Here is a 16180-nt window from a genome sequence, read left to right as displayed (position 1 = left end):
ATAAGAGGTGATCTTCAGATAGAAAAATTAGAAGTTGGATAAGTGTTCATGATTTTTTAAAATCAATATAGCCAACTAAACAAAGAAAACTAATTAAAAGATGAGACTTTATATTTCAATGTTAAAAATCATCAATAGCTTTTAAACCCTGGTGGTATTGATTTCAATCATAGTGCCCTGCTCTACTCTACCAGACTATGCACTGCAGTTTACATTGCATGTGCTGCTGAATCACTAGAGAACAGAGCTGTGCACAGCATGTGCAACTACATTCTCCAAAAGCACAAGTCACTTTTCACTGCAATCTTTGTGGCAGGAGAGATGAGGTAACCATGGTAACAGGCTACTTACGATGGGGCCAGGGAGACCCTGAGGCCCTTCTCCTCCCTTTAAGCCAGCTGGACCCTGAAAGGAGAAGAGGAGAGAGGGTTAGATCTCACTTACTGTGGGCCACTGCTCAATGCCATTCAAACAGCAGTAATCACAGCTGTCAAATGGGCCTTTAAATGTTACAGTGTGCGTGTAAGCACATGCATAGAAATGTGTATACCTGTGGGCATGTTTATGGAGGGCTTAGATCCAGAAAGGCAGACAGGTTTGTGATCAACAGCATGTACACTATTTAAAATGGATGAAACCCTTTTAAATATTCTTTCAGTTTAAAGTTAAAGTTAGACCTTAAAATTAGATGCTCTCTCTTGTTTTGACTCACAAGTTTTCTAAACATAATTACAGCAACCCTTCTAGATTTTCATTCATGAAAACAAAGAGCAAATATATGAAGAACCTTGAATTTGTGCTTGTACTTGACATATTATTAGCTCACAATTTACTAAGGCAGCAGATCATTAAAGTTTCATTTTACTCTACACACAAACCTTACTTTTAGCAGTACATAGAACTGAATATAGCTTTGCCTTTTTTCTGTCCAGGTTTTGCAATATACAGTAAGTTTGGGAGATTTCTTCTGTAATCCCAGTCACATAGAGGGGAATGGATTTTTGATTGTGGTGTTCACAGTGAGGAAAAACACATTAAAAATATCCAGCAGCACAGATTTTATTCTAACTACATTCTACAAAAGGAATAGTTGCAATGAAAATTGTTCACATTGAAGTATATGGATTTTTGAGAAAGCTTCAATATTTTAATGCTGTAAGAACCAAAAATTAAATTCCATTTCCATTCACCTCCACTCTACTGCTATGGTCGCAGATATCTCTAAAACAGTCATCTTAAAACCTGAACATGTTAAATTATTTCAATAGATACTGCACAGAAATTTTCATTATTGAAACAGCAAGATTTTAAAACATTTATTTAGGCAGAAGATCAACCTCACCTGAGGAAAAACTGGCTATTACTTATGAATCACTTATAAATTATGATATAGCCTAATCTGAGCCATATTTATATTATTATGAAATAAGATATTACATGAGCTTTAAAAGAAATGAAAAAGAGAAGAGATTATAATATTCTGAAGCCTGCATTTGGCCACAGGTATAGTCCATCTACTTCTGGACCCCTGTCACCTCCTCAAGATTCCAGCCCTTGAATGGCACTGCTTGTGCTGCTAAATCATGACACCAGGAGGCTGAGACTGCATATGGTACACACAGTTCACCAGAGGCCATAAAGCCTTTCATTATAATAACTAATTTACAGGCTTCAACTGAGCCAGGGGGTGCAGACGCTGCCAAGCAGGCTCTCTACCTCCCTGGCTTCCACATTTTACCATTGTGCATTAGAAAGCTGGAAGGATCTTTCTTTGCTGGCCACAAAAAGAGTTATTTATTGGCTCGTATATCGCTACTGTGGCTTTCCTAAAGACTGGCAGATGAGATGAAAAGTCTGGGTGTGTATGTGTGCTGATCTTAATGTCTATCCAGAAGACAAAAACTAAATATTTGTGTGGGTGCTTGATTGCACAATATGTGCGTACCTGTACTCTTTCAGCAAACAGAATGAGATGAGCTTTTATGTTCTTGCTGATACAAGTGTACACGTTCATGTATGAATGAATAGCATCACTTTAAGAGAGAGTGAGAGGCTGTTTGCGTGTCCAGTGCGTGTGTATATGTGTGTGCTGCCGTTATGAAGAGAAAGCCATCCCTCTGTACACATGGGACAAACATAATGGTGGTAATAAGTCTGGGCAGTGCTGTCGTGTGCTCTCTTAATGGTCAGCCTTGAAATGAGCTTCACCCTCAGTCCCTGTGCTGAGCCTCCGTCAGCCTCTAACAGCCATCCGCTCTAACCTTGAACTTTTTCTTGCCCACACCCACTCTTTTTGAGAATTAAGTTAGGTTACTCACTAGGCTAGGGTATATGCGATGTACTCAGAAAGTTGTGGGTTTGAATCATAGGTCAAAGGACTTCTTCACTTGAAAAGAACAACAACAAAAAAAAAAAAGTGCAGTTCTATATACAGAGGCAATTGCTCTGAAATTCACAGACTATAGCTGATTACAGAAACATTGATTAGTTAAAAAACACATAACCTATTTCAACCTTGCTCAGCTATACTGTAAAAAGAACATGCCAATATTGCGTCTGGCTTTGTCCTCTCTTATTACATTTATGTAAGCCAGTTATGCATATTTAAACCAGATCCACTGCCAAGCCTGACATTTGGTTTAACAGCAGGTTCTTAGCCTGGTAATGGGGTTTGGAGGTAAACTCAACTGAGTGTGCGCTCAGGATGTGGTATGACACAATTCTGTGTGCACATGTGAGCATGTTTGCATGAGTTTATTAATGTATGGCTGGTCTGTGTGTTACCATGGCCCCTGGAAGACCTCGTGCACCCTGGAAGCCCCTCAGGCCAGAAGGCCCTGCTTTGCCAGAATGACCTTGAGGACCTGGATCACCCTAGAGAGAAACAAAAATATTACCACTTAATTGATACGATGCCAGGCAACCATTAAAGACTAAGTTGCATTAGGTGAAAACAATAAAGAGAGATGAATCTATCCAAAGAACTGAAAAAAACTATTAAAATGATTGATTTGTTTCATAAAAGCTGTAATTACACCTTACTTTATGGGAACAACAAAGAGTGATTAAGAAATAAAAGCAAAAATGAAGAGATGCCAATTTTTAACAGCCATCAAGGAAATAAACAAAGGTGCCATGTATATGTTTTACTATTTCTATATTATACAGTACTATACATGTATTATAATGCATTAGAACACATTAGAGCTCTGGCCACACAAACTACTGTAGTTTTTAATTTGTCTATATTATGTTTTGTTTTCCCCACATATAATAAAATAAATAAATAAACAAAATAAAATAAATATAAAAAATAAATCTGGTTACATTAAATTGCAATGTGGTTCAAGTGTATGGATAAAGGGAAACATATACTAATTACATTAATCTTGTAGAACAAAAAGTCATTTTGCATTATTAGGCATTATTTTCCACTGTAGTTCTCTAACGAATGACCCACTGGTTCTTTTGTTGCACAGAAAACACATGATCTGTTACCTTTCCACCCTCTTTTCCAGCGGCTCCAGGTAGACCTTGCTCACCAGGTGGACCAGGAGATCCTGGATGTCCTCGCTCTCCACTTGGTCCCGTTTCTCCAGTTGGTCCCTGTCAAGAAACATATTTAGGTTGATGTACTATAAAGATGTGTCTTTATCTATGTTTTACAGGAGACACAATATCAATACAGTAGTCCTCGAGTACTTAAGATGTTTTAGAGATCTCCATTTGAAAGTAGACAACAAAATATACTTTTTTTAAATTTACTTTTGCTGTTTTCTCCATAGTAAATGAAGTCTAATAATAATTATTATTTTCTATATTTATCTTTATTTTAGCATTCACCTGATCTTTCAAAATATTCTGCTGTGCATATGGGCATTTTTTTTTAAAGATTCAGCTGCTTAAATTTCAGTGTCTCCTAATTCAGATACAGAAGTGAAATACGCTGTATATCTACCTGTGGTCCAACTACCCCTCCAGGTCCTGGGGGTCCTGTCTTTCCTTGGAAGCCCTGATGAATAAAACAGAAAATGTTGACTATACATAGCACACGGTTTTTGTCATATGCACGGGTATATACTCTCTACATATATGTGCATGCATGTACTGTATATAGTATTTTCAACTGGTTAATATTTAATTATAAGAATACATTAGAAAACAATGCAGAACATTGCATTAGACTTTAGAAATCTTTTCACTGGAATACTGGAAACTATGTATATTGTGAGGTCCTAGAATTGGGTTGTGTCATGATGAGTGATTAAATAATCAGTAATCTTGGTTGAAACCAGTCACTATCAACTACTGTGTTTACATATTTAATCAGCTCAACTGTACTGCAGTGTCTTCATTATATTTTCCATGACTTCTGCTTCCCTGTCATCCTGCAAACCCATTTTGTATGCTATTTCAGTTCTCCTACTTGGTGCTTTATTTTTTGTATAACCTATCTGAGAAAGTGAAAGACTGAGTATGAAGTGAGTGGGCGCTGATGCATGATGTGCAAAGTCAAATGGCACAACACAATGCATTTATGGACAATACTACCCACTCACCGTCTCTCCCCTCTGTCCAGGATGACCAGGCAGTCCATCTTTTCCTGGAGGCCCCTGTAGGTGAAAAGGTGGATGATTCATGAAAATCAATGCATCAGGTTGTAAGTGTATATTAATATTTAAAAAACCTATGTGAAAAATGTCAACATGGCCTTGTTATGGACGGTGCTAACTCATTGACAGCTTGACAGCAGTTACTTACATTGGGTCCTTTTGGTCCGGGGAAACCAACAGGTCCCTGTGGTCCTTGAGGTCCCTTAAATGAAAATAATAAATAGCGTGAGTAGAGACAAGACTGGATGAGAAACACATCATGAATTTAACTTTAAATTTAATTAGAGATTAGTCTAATCCAGCTTTCCTAACATTACAATTGAGAAATAACTAGTATTACCTTTTAGGATTTTAGCCACATGAATATGTTATATTTGAGAAAATAAGATAAGTTCTATAAATTTTAATTTAGATGTTAATTAGCTGATAGAATCAGCAGCTGGAGCACAAGGTTTAACACCTTAAGATTCAAATCGGTTTTTATTCTAATACAATGCACCTGGTATACTCCTGCTGTCACTAAGTCAGTGCACAGAACCTCAATATTTCAAGAAGTACTGATCAAAAAATATCTGATACTAACCCTCTCTCCTGGCGGACCAGGAGGTCCATCATTGCCTGAGGTGCCCTGAGGAGAAAGAAAAGGCACAGAAGCATTGTCAACTTTGTCAAAACTGTCAAAAGAATGAAGTGTGAATAAAATATATGTAAAAGCACTGACATTAAGGTTATACAGGAAATATGTTTGCACATTAATATTTCTTGGCACTCAAGTTATGTAAATGTGATTTATGTATTATTTATCATTTAGTGTGATACAAAGCAACAGCATTTCCCACACAGATGAAGAAAACAGATTTGAACCTTTTTCAATACTGAATGTTTACTTTAGCCAGTAAGCAAATAAATCTGTGTACACTACGTCTCTATTTACTTCTACGTAATATGAAGAACAGAGAAAAAAGCATCCAAACAATATCAAGAGTTTCTGGACAGTTGTAAATACTACAACACAACTTCCACCCTCTGATAACAGATAAATGAGGCTTTATAACTTTGTTGTATTTGCTTGTGTAGTAGCTGCTTGTTCAATAGATAAAACATAATGTTTAGCACATAAATTTTCACTCATATTTTGAACCAATAAATATATGTTTACTTTTTTCTACCTTAAGAAATACAGTTTACTGTTACCCAGGATTATACAAACATCAATTCCTATTTCAAGACTTTTTCTAGTTCTTCAATGATTTTGTTGTGTGTACTATAGAACCAAGTATAGAAGTTGTCCTAGACTTCTACCTTGAGGAACACCATTAAAATATATTGTATGTTTCTTGTTAGAACATACAGCTGCAGATGCTTCAAACCCATAACAATTTTACCTATTCCACAGCAACTGGCTACACTGCTGTTGTTCTCACCTTTGCACCTGGTTTTCCTGTTGGTCCTCTTGCACCACGCCCACCACGTGGTCCCTAAATATATAAAACAATACAGTAATTGAGTAAATACATACCATTTTCAGAAGTTTGTTGTTATATTAGAAAGTACAATAAAATAAAAACAAAGCAGAATGCAATTGCAAAAAGGGCAGGTAATCAATGTCTAGTGCCCTTTCTGCCATCTGTAAAATCTCCCTCAAAAGACAAGAAAATGGAGCCCATACACAGCTCCACTTAACAGGAGATTTTCATCTGAACTTAACAAATCATTTGGCTTAGGCTGTGTCAAGAGACAATTGAATCACCTACCGTTGGTCCACGTTGCCCTCTAGGGCCTGGCTTGCCTGCAATTCCCTGAAAAAGAAAAACAAAAGTGTTTACCTCGGGGAGCATCATTCATTGTACCATGAGCCAATGTGGGTATGTTTTCACTTTTTTAGAAGTTTAAGTTATAGTAGTTACATAAAAGCAAATATATGCAAACATCAGACAGACACAAATGCTGAGAGGGGCTGAATCAGGGATTAAATAGAACTATTTGTGCATCTTCGGACAAAAATAAATAATCAAATTCTTGTGGTAAGTGGTTACCCAGAGGCACTTGACAGCTTGAACTAACTGTCAGTTCTCACATGCTGGGGCCAGGAGTGTCTGCCTCTCAATGTCTGTCTGAGAGAAGACAAGCTTGTCTCATCAACAGTAACCTTCCCCTTCATCCCTTCATCTATAACAATTTCCTGCACTCTAAGTTTACGTTTATATTACTAAATACAATTGACACCTCTACCTCAAGTACTAAATCTTGACCAGACCAAAAATAAATACCACTGTTCTATCACTGTTGTTATTTTTTTTGTCTGGGTAGTTTAGAAAATATTGTGTTTCCAACTTTGGGGAAGTCCCTTTCTGTTTCAAACTGACAAAGTTAGTTAATTTAGTGTGGTAGATCTCACTAATTTTATTGTTGATGAACAGGAGCAAATCCTTGCAGCCTGGTTTCAAAACCACATAGAAAGACTTCCTCAGACTCAGAAACAATATAAAGTATACATATATAATATCTTAGTATGAAAGTGTATAAGACTTTAATAGTTGAGAGAATGACGAATTTTGTGGCTCACCCTTGCTCCCTTCTCGCCATTTGCCCCAGAGAATCCAGGGAAGCCATTGGAGCCCTATAGAACATACAGAGAATATGTTAATAAATAATAAATATAATCATAAATAAATAGTAATTATAAATATAAAACAAGATATGCCTATTACAGTGTCTGTTCAGTAATAGTGTCACATATCAAGGTTGTAGAGGACATAGAACATTTTTTATGCTTTAGTGACTAAGGCTAATTAATAAAAAAAAAAACAAAAAAAAAACACTGACATCCTAACATAACATATTGCTATCACAGAGCTATGGTTCATAATTTGTAAGTTCATAGATAAATGAGCACCTTCTAATGCTTTAAATGAACCAATGGAAAAATCTCCTCACCTCTTAGAGACTTTCTGACAGACAGACAGACAGACAGAGGTGCTATTAGGTTGTTAGCACAGTTAGAAGGCAAAATTGGAAGATAAAAAAGAGGCAGTGGGAGCAAATAAAGACAAAAAAGGGGAAACAGCAGATCTCCTTTGATACCCATCAGCAATTTAGTTATTGGGCTTTCACATGCTGTGCTCTCTGATAGTGGTGATGGTGCCAGTCAAACAAATACTAAAAGGGCATTTACTATTGGAATGAATAAAATGAGTACTAAGCAGCTTAAAAAAGGTTTTAAATATATATATATATATATATATGAATACACACACGCACACGCCTATTTAAGTTAAATGTTTATTTGTCTCAACTGGCAAGGTCATGTGCATGCCTTGATGTTTAAAACATTCTTTGATACAATGCACATCTATAGTGCTCATTACTCCACACATGCATATGTATATTAGGTATGATACTGTGCAGTATAAGCAAGGGCAGCACAGCAAGGTGGTGTGGGCAGAATTGCAAGATATTGCAAGGTAAACAGCCAAACGTTGTGGAGACAGCAGGAAGGGAGATCTATGCTGCTTAATTTGTTTTTCACAGAGGTGCAGTTATGGTAAACTGAAAGGAGAGCTGGTCCTGGACAAGCCTGACTTGCACCACAGAGATAAGACAGTCCACTGAAGCTATTGCAAATGGCATCCAGAATTAACGGTGTGGGAAAGCTGTTAACAGAGAGTGATGGGGCGCAGCAGCCAAAAACACAGCCAGTATATTCATGCACAGGGATTCATGCACAGGCTGATTGAGGGGGATAAAGGCTGCAAATGAGCCAGGACTTTGACCCTGAACCTACTCTGGAGGACAGTGTGACATTTTATAACACTGAGAAAACTTTGCATTAGAAATGCTGGTTTTTTAAATTTCTCTTTCAAAGAGTAAACAGCACTTTATCCTCTAAATTTGATGAATCTATTTAGGAAAAAAGTCCAAAAAGGGATGGGAAGTTCCTGTCATAAATAAAGTATCCTTACATGTATAGAGGATTTGGTCTATAAAAGCATTCTCATTATAAGTTACTGCAAACAGCTTTATATTTTCTTTTAACTTAGAGCAGCTGTCACATTTTGTAAATGCTGGATATCCATTTTTTATAGAGGAAAACTCTTCAAAAGCAGCCTATATACAAGAAACTATGGCATTGTTTATACCATCCCAAAGTCAGAAGGCCTTTATTGTCTCTCCAAGAGCATTGCTTTTGAAACATACAGTCTCTAAAAACAAGATCTGATCCTGGGCTCTTGTTTTTTTTTAATGATTGGTATTATAGCATGTGTGTGCACGAAATATTTATGACAATAGTTTCACTAATGAATGATTCTATTCAAATGTGAAATTCCAAGTATTTCACTAAAGTAAAATCATTTGAAATTACTGTAACTACTACATTGGCATAGTCACATCTTATTTTCTACAGGTCTCCCCCACTTTTAAGTAAATTGTCCAGGTCTCTCATTCATCCATGTGCCACACTCAGCTTAGAGCTTGCTGACATTAACAGATAGATCAGGAGGGCTTGCCATTCTGGATGTTGTGAGAGTAGGTGTATCTAACCCATCATATCAGTGCCAAGCTGTCAGTGCTGACAGCAGCAGTGAGGAACCAGCTACAGCAGCACATCTTGATAATGGGGCAGTGGTACAATGGTCAGCACTACAGTGCAAGGAATGTCAGACTGTTAGATAATGCCTGGAAGAATTTAAGAAGGAAGGACGGCTGATGACTCCAGCAGGTGACCATGACACTTTCTAGAGTTGTGGTTAGGTGTCTGTTTGTGTTGGTGTTTATGTGAGTAAGGGTTAGTCAGTGAGTCAGACAGTTTTAGAAAGGCATATGAGAGCAAATTTAGCTAAGAGTGGATTTTTATCAGCCAGACACTGGATAAAAGGTTATAAATTCGCTGAGAGAATCAATATACACATATTAGTAAATATTCACAGATCTTCATTCACACATGCCACATGCATACAGATTATGTGCACAAGCACAAAGGAGAACAACACACCTCCCCAAACACCCAAACACACACACACACAAGTGCAGTGAGCAAACAAAGTGACTGTCCTTGTAACTGCTTACATTACTTTGTAAATATTTCCTTTGCTGAACTGTCCCTGACCAAGACAGTGAACACCTGCATAGAGCTGGCTTTGATCCCTGACATCCTACTGGATGAGGGTCAAGCAAACCAAGACTTTCTCCACATTTACAGTTAAGTGCTCTCATCACACACCTTCGGGCCTTGTCTTCCAGGGTACCCAGGTAAACCAGGGACACCAAGTTTTCCCTAAAAAGAAGAACAAAACAATGATGTTTAATCCTCATTGTGTCATCAGAGACTGCAGTAAAGTTCACAGAAGCATTGTAAAAAGCAGTAAACTTATAACCATAAAATTTAACTCCTGGTGTGGGAATTTATTTTTTTAATACTAGCTTTATGATCATTTCATTATATATGCAGAGACTCCTCTGCTTTTCACCCAAATGAAAACTAACTTTTATCTATTATGGTCACTTCAAAAGGTTTACGGTCAATAAGAATTACACAGAACCTGACAAAACTACTCTGATTGCTCTTAAATCAAGGTCAAGTCATATATAAACCTGATTCTGGTCCCGGTATTTTGAACAGTTTGTATGAATTTTTAGCAACTCAAGATTAATATGTCAGCAAAATGTTGACTTTATTATTGGTATATAAATGTTAGCATTAAACAGAGAACTAATTTCCTGTCTGTATTTGCCCCAGGAGTAGCTCATCCGTAAATGTTAATTTGAATTTTAGCAAACAGTTAAAATAACTTTCTAATAGAATTTAGAGCTGCATGTACTTTTTTCTTTTCTCCTCTTTTTGCATGGTTTCGAATTATTTTTTAGCATTTTATAAAAACATTTGCTGATAAAATAATTACTCTTGGCTGGTGTCATTTCCGTAATGTTATGATGTAATTTTAGCCACATACAAATTGAGCTAAGCCTCTTCACCGTATAAGGAAACAGTTCATTACTTGACACCCTGCTCAAACATTCAGAAGCAATTATTCCTCTTCAAAGACATAACTTTTATCCTTTTCTTTTAATGTGAACTGCCTAGATCTTGCTATAACGTTTAATACAGATTTGTATAAATACTGCAGCACTATCAAGCAAGGTGACAAGATCAAAGCTCCATGGAGAGATGTTGGCAACACAAGCTAATTAAAATGGGACTGTTGTAGAGCTGAAGGGTTGGAGAAAACCTATACATCAAGATGATCAAGATAGCAATATAACTATAATAAAAAGTCATCCCCAGACCTTTGTCTTTTCACTTTACTTCATTAAATAAACAAACCTGACCCTGGTCTGTTTTTCAATCCAAGCACATAGCACTAAAGCAGCCCTCATATTCCCACAGCTACAGTATTTACCTATCACTTTTATATACATATGCATTAACACTGCATTACTCTTTAAAGCAGTGTAATAAATACTGTAATAAGAGTGAACTTGCAGGTATATATTATTTACCTTCTCTCCAGCTAATCCTATGGGACCGGGTTCACCACCGGGTCCTGACTTGCCCTTGGGGCCCTCTGGGCCATCCTCTCCTCTAGATCCTTGAACGCCAACCTCACCCTGGATGCAAAGAAAACAAACGTTACCAAAGTGATTTCATATATTAGGTTTTCATATTCTGCATTTGTTCTGGAAGCCTCTTGTTTTAGAGATGCTGACTCACCTTGTCACCCTTAAGACCCATGTCGCCTTTGAAGCCAGGAAATCCATCTTCTCCCTGAACATGAAAGAGATAAATGCATTTTTAAGGCGACTGTTTATCCAGTATCAGAGACAAAAGCTATTAAGTTTCAGTATGATACTTCAAATTTATCATTACTTCAATATCAAAAAAGAGCAACTCTCACTGACGATCTAGGTAACAAAACAGTGGTTGTAATAATCATTTGGAAAACTTTTATCATCACAATTATACAGCAGTGTAGCGGCTTAGGACAGATAAATACTGACATCTGGTGGCCACGTAAAGTGAGCATTGACACCAGCAGTTCTGAAGTTACAGCTCAGTATCTCAGTGTTGCCCTACTGACATCAGGTGGTTTAAATTGAGAATGCAGTTTTCAATCTTTTCTACTGTATTTCTATTAATTTCATGAAAACTGGTTTTGCTGCATTAAATATACTTAACTCCCATTTTGGGACCTGTTTTTATGCATGAAGCCACACAAATGTTACATCACACTAAAGGTAAATCTGATAAACAAGCAACTTGAAACCTTGGGATTGGTAAAATCCTTGTCAAACAGGATGTTATACAAGAGAGAAATATCAAAGTAGAAGATTTTTTGACATTATAACTAGTATTTTTGGGCAATCTCTGAACAGCTTCAAGTTATGGACAGTTGAGTGAAAAATCTACAGAGGGGCACAGAGGTAGCAACAGGCTACATTCAACCACAGCAGTCCAAGAAAACAATGGCAACAGATAAGTCTCTACAGAAACTGCTCTACAAACACACTCATTCTAGTTTAATGTTCCACACTACATTACAGCTCAGTGGCATAAGGACTTAACTGCCAGCCTGATGGGACTTTAAGAGTTTTTCCACTTGCTGGATTCAAATGACGCCTCATTTGAGAAGGAATTACAAGTCTGATGTCCATTTTTAGAGGAATGACATCTGTCAAGCATAATGAAGAAAGACAGACAGAGACTGTTTACCTTTTCTCCTTTGCCACCTTTAAGACCTCTGATGCCCTCAGCACCCTGGAGAGAGGGAAAAACATAGTTAAGATGCAATTCAAGGGAAAATGGAAATGCATCATGGCAGAGCGGTACTGTATGACAAATATAGTGCTTACTTTAACACCACGAGGCCCAGGGTAGCCAATGGATCCCAGAGGACCAGAAGGACCCTAAAAGATTGAAAAAAATAAAAAAGTCTTGTGATCATTGAAGTAAATTTTGCTGCAGTTTTCAACAATCTTTACTATAATGTGTCTCTGCTGTATTAGATAACATTAACGCAATAACTTTCCATTGATTCCAAATATATTACAATGACTTTATTACCATTTAAAGTTGCATGGGGCACATATGCACATATTTAAAAAAAAATCAAAACTACACAAAAGTTATTTGACAGTACCATATGATAACCAATAGTGATAATCAATTATTAGAAAATAAAAAACAAGGACGAAGATATTAATGGACTAATATCCATTAGGCTAAAGCTACCTTATAATACAGGATTATATAGCAACAGAATTATTAAACCCAAAAAAAGAAAAAATCCAGTACACCCATTCTGCCTCTAGGTTCATTTAACCTCATTGCACTTAAATTATCTGTAATAACACAGTTTGAATTACTTGCTTCATGGACTCTATTTCATGTGAAATAATAAAAAAAATATCTCTGACTGTAGAAAATGGCTATTTCTGAGACAATTTACCTGATGCTGTCTAATTTGTGTGGTTATATTCAGCTTAGACCTCGTGGCAACACTATAAATACTTGATTAAATTATTTGCAACAGCCTGACTCAACTTATACAGTGACACATCTGATAAATGTTTGAGAGCTATTTTTAGATGATTTCCTTAAAAGCCAAATAAACTGCTAATCTATATATAATACTAATAATACTTACAGCAGCTCCTTTCTCACCCGGAGGACCCTCTTTTCCTGGGTGGCCCTAAAATGGTCAGAAAGATAATTTTAAAAAATGTTGTCAGTTGGTATTTTTACTGAATGATGTGAAAAGGTCAAATGGGTTACTTACAGGAGGGCCATCAGCACCAGGAAGGCCAGCCAACCCCTGTTTCCCTTGAGGACCCTACAAAGACAGAGCAATAGGTAAGTGAGAAGTCTTATAAAGAGAGTCACTACTACAGCTCAGACAGCAAAATCTGCAGAAGCACTTAGGAGGTCCTGAATAAAACATTCATTTTTGGGGTAGTAGAGTTGTGGTTGGAAGATTGAAGGGAGGACTGGGGTCCCTCTTTTCTTACCTTTTCACCAGGAGGACCAATTGGACCTTGAGGACCAATAAGACCCTGAAAAACAATGGATACATATATTTTATCACAACAGAAAGCCATACTTAGTCACTCTCCATACCCAGGCTTATATGATATTCAAAACAAAGTGGTAAAACAGTGTCTGTTTTGTCAGTTTGTGAAAGCCTATATCTAATTGTCATGGTGATGTATTCACCTTCTTCCTTCTACAAATCTAACCATCATTATTTGTTGACTACTTCATGTTCCTATTCAAATTTGGTTATTCAAATGTGTAAAGTGAGATCTCAAGTCATTTTAAAGTCATACATCTTGAATGCTTATTGAGAATTCAGCCCATAAAGAATAAGAAAAGTTACTAGTAGTTAAAAATAAGTGAATTATGCTATTTTTCCTGTAGGCCCAGGCCTTTGCTGGAAGGCATACATCTTCCTCTGGCCAGGTAAAATGAACAAGTAAATTATTCAACCTGTATACCATCAGATAGGCTCTTACTAATACTTTCCAGAAGAATGACACCATCCTGTGCAGACTGTGAGCGTCAGCAGGACTGAAAACCGTACCTGGCAATGTTCATTTACCCCTGGCTATAATATGGGGAGTACTGTTTTGTATTAAAGATGACTGCAAACTAGAACATGTTTACTTTGCCACCAATTGGACAATGCAATCTTGTTATCAAATGACTACAATATGCATAAACATAGCAGACCAGAAAGGATGCTTTACTTTTTTGTGGCAGCAGAAAAACAATGTTATTGAAAACTTGTGAAGTCTTTCCTCTATTTTGTTGTGAATTTTGTGGAATGCACAACAAGAAACCCAAGGAATGGAAGATGGAGAGAAAGGCGATAGAAGAAAGAGAACAAAAGTTAGAAATACGTCTACAAACCCTTGATTAAGAAAACAGGAGAGATTATCTGAGTTCAGTACTTGCCCCTGCACAATGGCTGTGGCTAAGAGGAGAATGTAAAAGACAGATTTGAGAGAAGGAAGAAAAGATGAAGAGAGATGAAAAATTACACAACTGAAGAAAGAGAGGGTGACACAACAAGAGAGACAGAGTGATCACACAGGCTTAGAAATAGGACAAACAAAACTTACATGTGAACCAGGCATACCCTGTTGCCCAGGAGGCCCTGGCTCTCCTTGTGGACCCTGCATATAACAAAGAAAAAGAAGAGGACTCTATTAATATGATTCCATCGGCTTCCATTCTACAGCACACATAACAACACTGCTCAAACGCCAGATAAAGTGAAATTAAGAGCTAATATAATTTATGTATAATGCTAATGAATGTAAAAGTCATTAGGTGAAACTTGTTTTTTCATGTCAGTGTACTAAATTTAAAGAATTGTCTTTATCTGACTTCCGTGTACTAAGTACAGGGTTGGGTGAAAACCTAGGGTGACCTTGCTTGGATAGATTGGTTGAATTGACTTTATCCAATCTGTGAAACCAAGAATGTGAAACAAAAAAAATGCAACCACTGGGGAGAAATGTGATAGGCTGGCTGATGGAGCAGAGCGGTTTTCTCGCCTTACCCAGAGTTATGTTTAGTTCCTATGAAAGCCAGTCAAAAAATATGTTGACTGCTGAGAATCTATGTTTGCTGATGAAATACAGCTTTCACTAAATACACACTGAGGGGCTACAGAGCCACCTGAGCATAGAATATGTCTAATAAGACTATTTAGAAACGGTGGGCTGTTTGGTATGCCTGCTGAGATTTAGTGTGTCACAAACCAAACATACTGTATAGAAAAACAGACAAGGGCCTTGTCAAGCTGCCTCCTCCAGCTGTTAAAACAAACATTAAATACAAATGCTGGATTGAAAGTATGTTAGGTGTCTTGCTGTGATTGTCAGTTGGACTTCAGTGTAAAATCCAAAACTTAGCTTAAATGAAGGATCCAAATAGAGTCAGTAAAAACATTTGAGTTCTTCATTTATAAAAGACGCCTTAAAAACATCCGTATGTTAGAGGCCTGCAGGAGGGGTTCTAAAACTTTTTGGAAACTCCGCTGTGAATAGTTTCAAGTGTTCCACTTCAATTTTCAGAATATGCCAAGATCAATACCAACTTTGGAGAAATTAATGAGAAGCACACCAAGTTTCAATTGTTATGTGTCCTTCCAATAGCTGTTTGTTTCTTTGTATCAGAGACTCCGTGACCACAGACAACATGTGGGCTTGACTAACCATCTTGACCAGTGATCTGTTGACCTCATTCACATGTCCCACTGAGACCCTCCGGGAAGCTGAATGCATGATGGGAATATTAGCAGACAGCCTTTTCTTCCTTTACTAAAGCTTGAGGCTTCTTCTACATAGCCTATTCAAGTCAGCACCTTTATGGAAAAGGTCCAAGACGTACAGCAAAATAGTCTCTGCTACCACTCGCCTTGTCTAATTAGCAAATCAGCAATGAACTGCACTCCTGTTATGTTACTGGCAGGCCAAATGACACACTAATTGTTTAAGTGGTTTCAGTATATGTTTGAATGATTTTATACTTTTCACAGATATATATTGAAAAAAAAAACTCTCAC

At 37.1% G+C, this 16180-nt stretch overlaps 1 protein-coding gene across 2 annotated transcripts in view; it reads right to left on the bottom strand.

The window, feature by feature from the left end:
* Window positions 1-16180, bottom strand: part of LOC113134672 (collagen alpha-1(XI) chain-like) — a 76542-nt gene that overhangs the window by 24208 nt on the left and 36154 nt on the right. For both annotated transcript variants that reach the window (XM_026314142.1, XM_026314143.1), the window contains exons 23-41: window positions 14730-14783; window positions 13617-13661; window positions 13388-13441; window positions 13256-13300; window positions 12462-12515; window positions 12322-12366; window positions 11323-11376; window positions 11112-11219; window positions 9835-9888; window positions 7180-7233; window positions 6368-6412; window positions 6038-6091; window positions 5197-5241; window positions 4762-4815; window positions 4560-4613; window positions 3959-4012; window positions 3499-3606; window positions 2785-2874; window positions 352-405 (exon numbers count right to left, since the gene is read on the bottom strand). In XM_026314142.1, coding sequence (XP_026169927.1) covers window positions 352-405; window positions 2785-2874; window positions 3499-3606; window positions 3959-4012; window positions 4560-4613; window positions 4762-4815; window positions 5197-5241; window positions 6038-6091; window positions 6368-6412; window positions 7180-7233; window positions 9835-9888; window positions 11112-11219; window positions 11323-11376; window positions 12322-12366; window positions 12462-12515; window positions 13256-13300; window positions 13388-13441; window positions 13617-13661; window positions 14730-14783 — 1125 coding nt within the window. The remainder of the gene's footprint in view (window positions 1-351; window positions 406-2784; window positions 2875-3498; window positions 3607-3958; window positions 4013-4559; window positions 4614-4761; window positions 4816-5196; window positions 5242-6037; window positions 6092-6367; window positions 6413-7179; window positions 7234-9834; window positions 9889-11111; window positions 11220-11322; window positions 11377-12321; window positions 12367-12461; window positions 12516-13255; window positions 13301-13387; window positions 13442-13616; window positions 13662-14729; window positions 14784-16180) is intronic.

The sequence above is a fragment of the Mastacembelus armatus genome, chromosome 17, assembly GCF_900324485.2.
Source record: "Mastacembelus armatus chromosome 17, fMasArm1.2, whole genome shotgun sequence".
Taxonomy (NCBI): Eukaryota; Metazoa; Chordata; class Actinopteri; order Synbranchiformes; family Mastacembelidae; genus Mastacembelus; species Mastacembelus armatus.
This window is presented reverse-complemented; position numbering and strand designations above follow the sequence as displayed.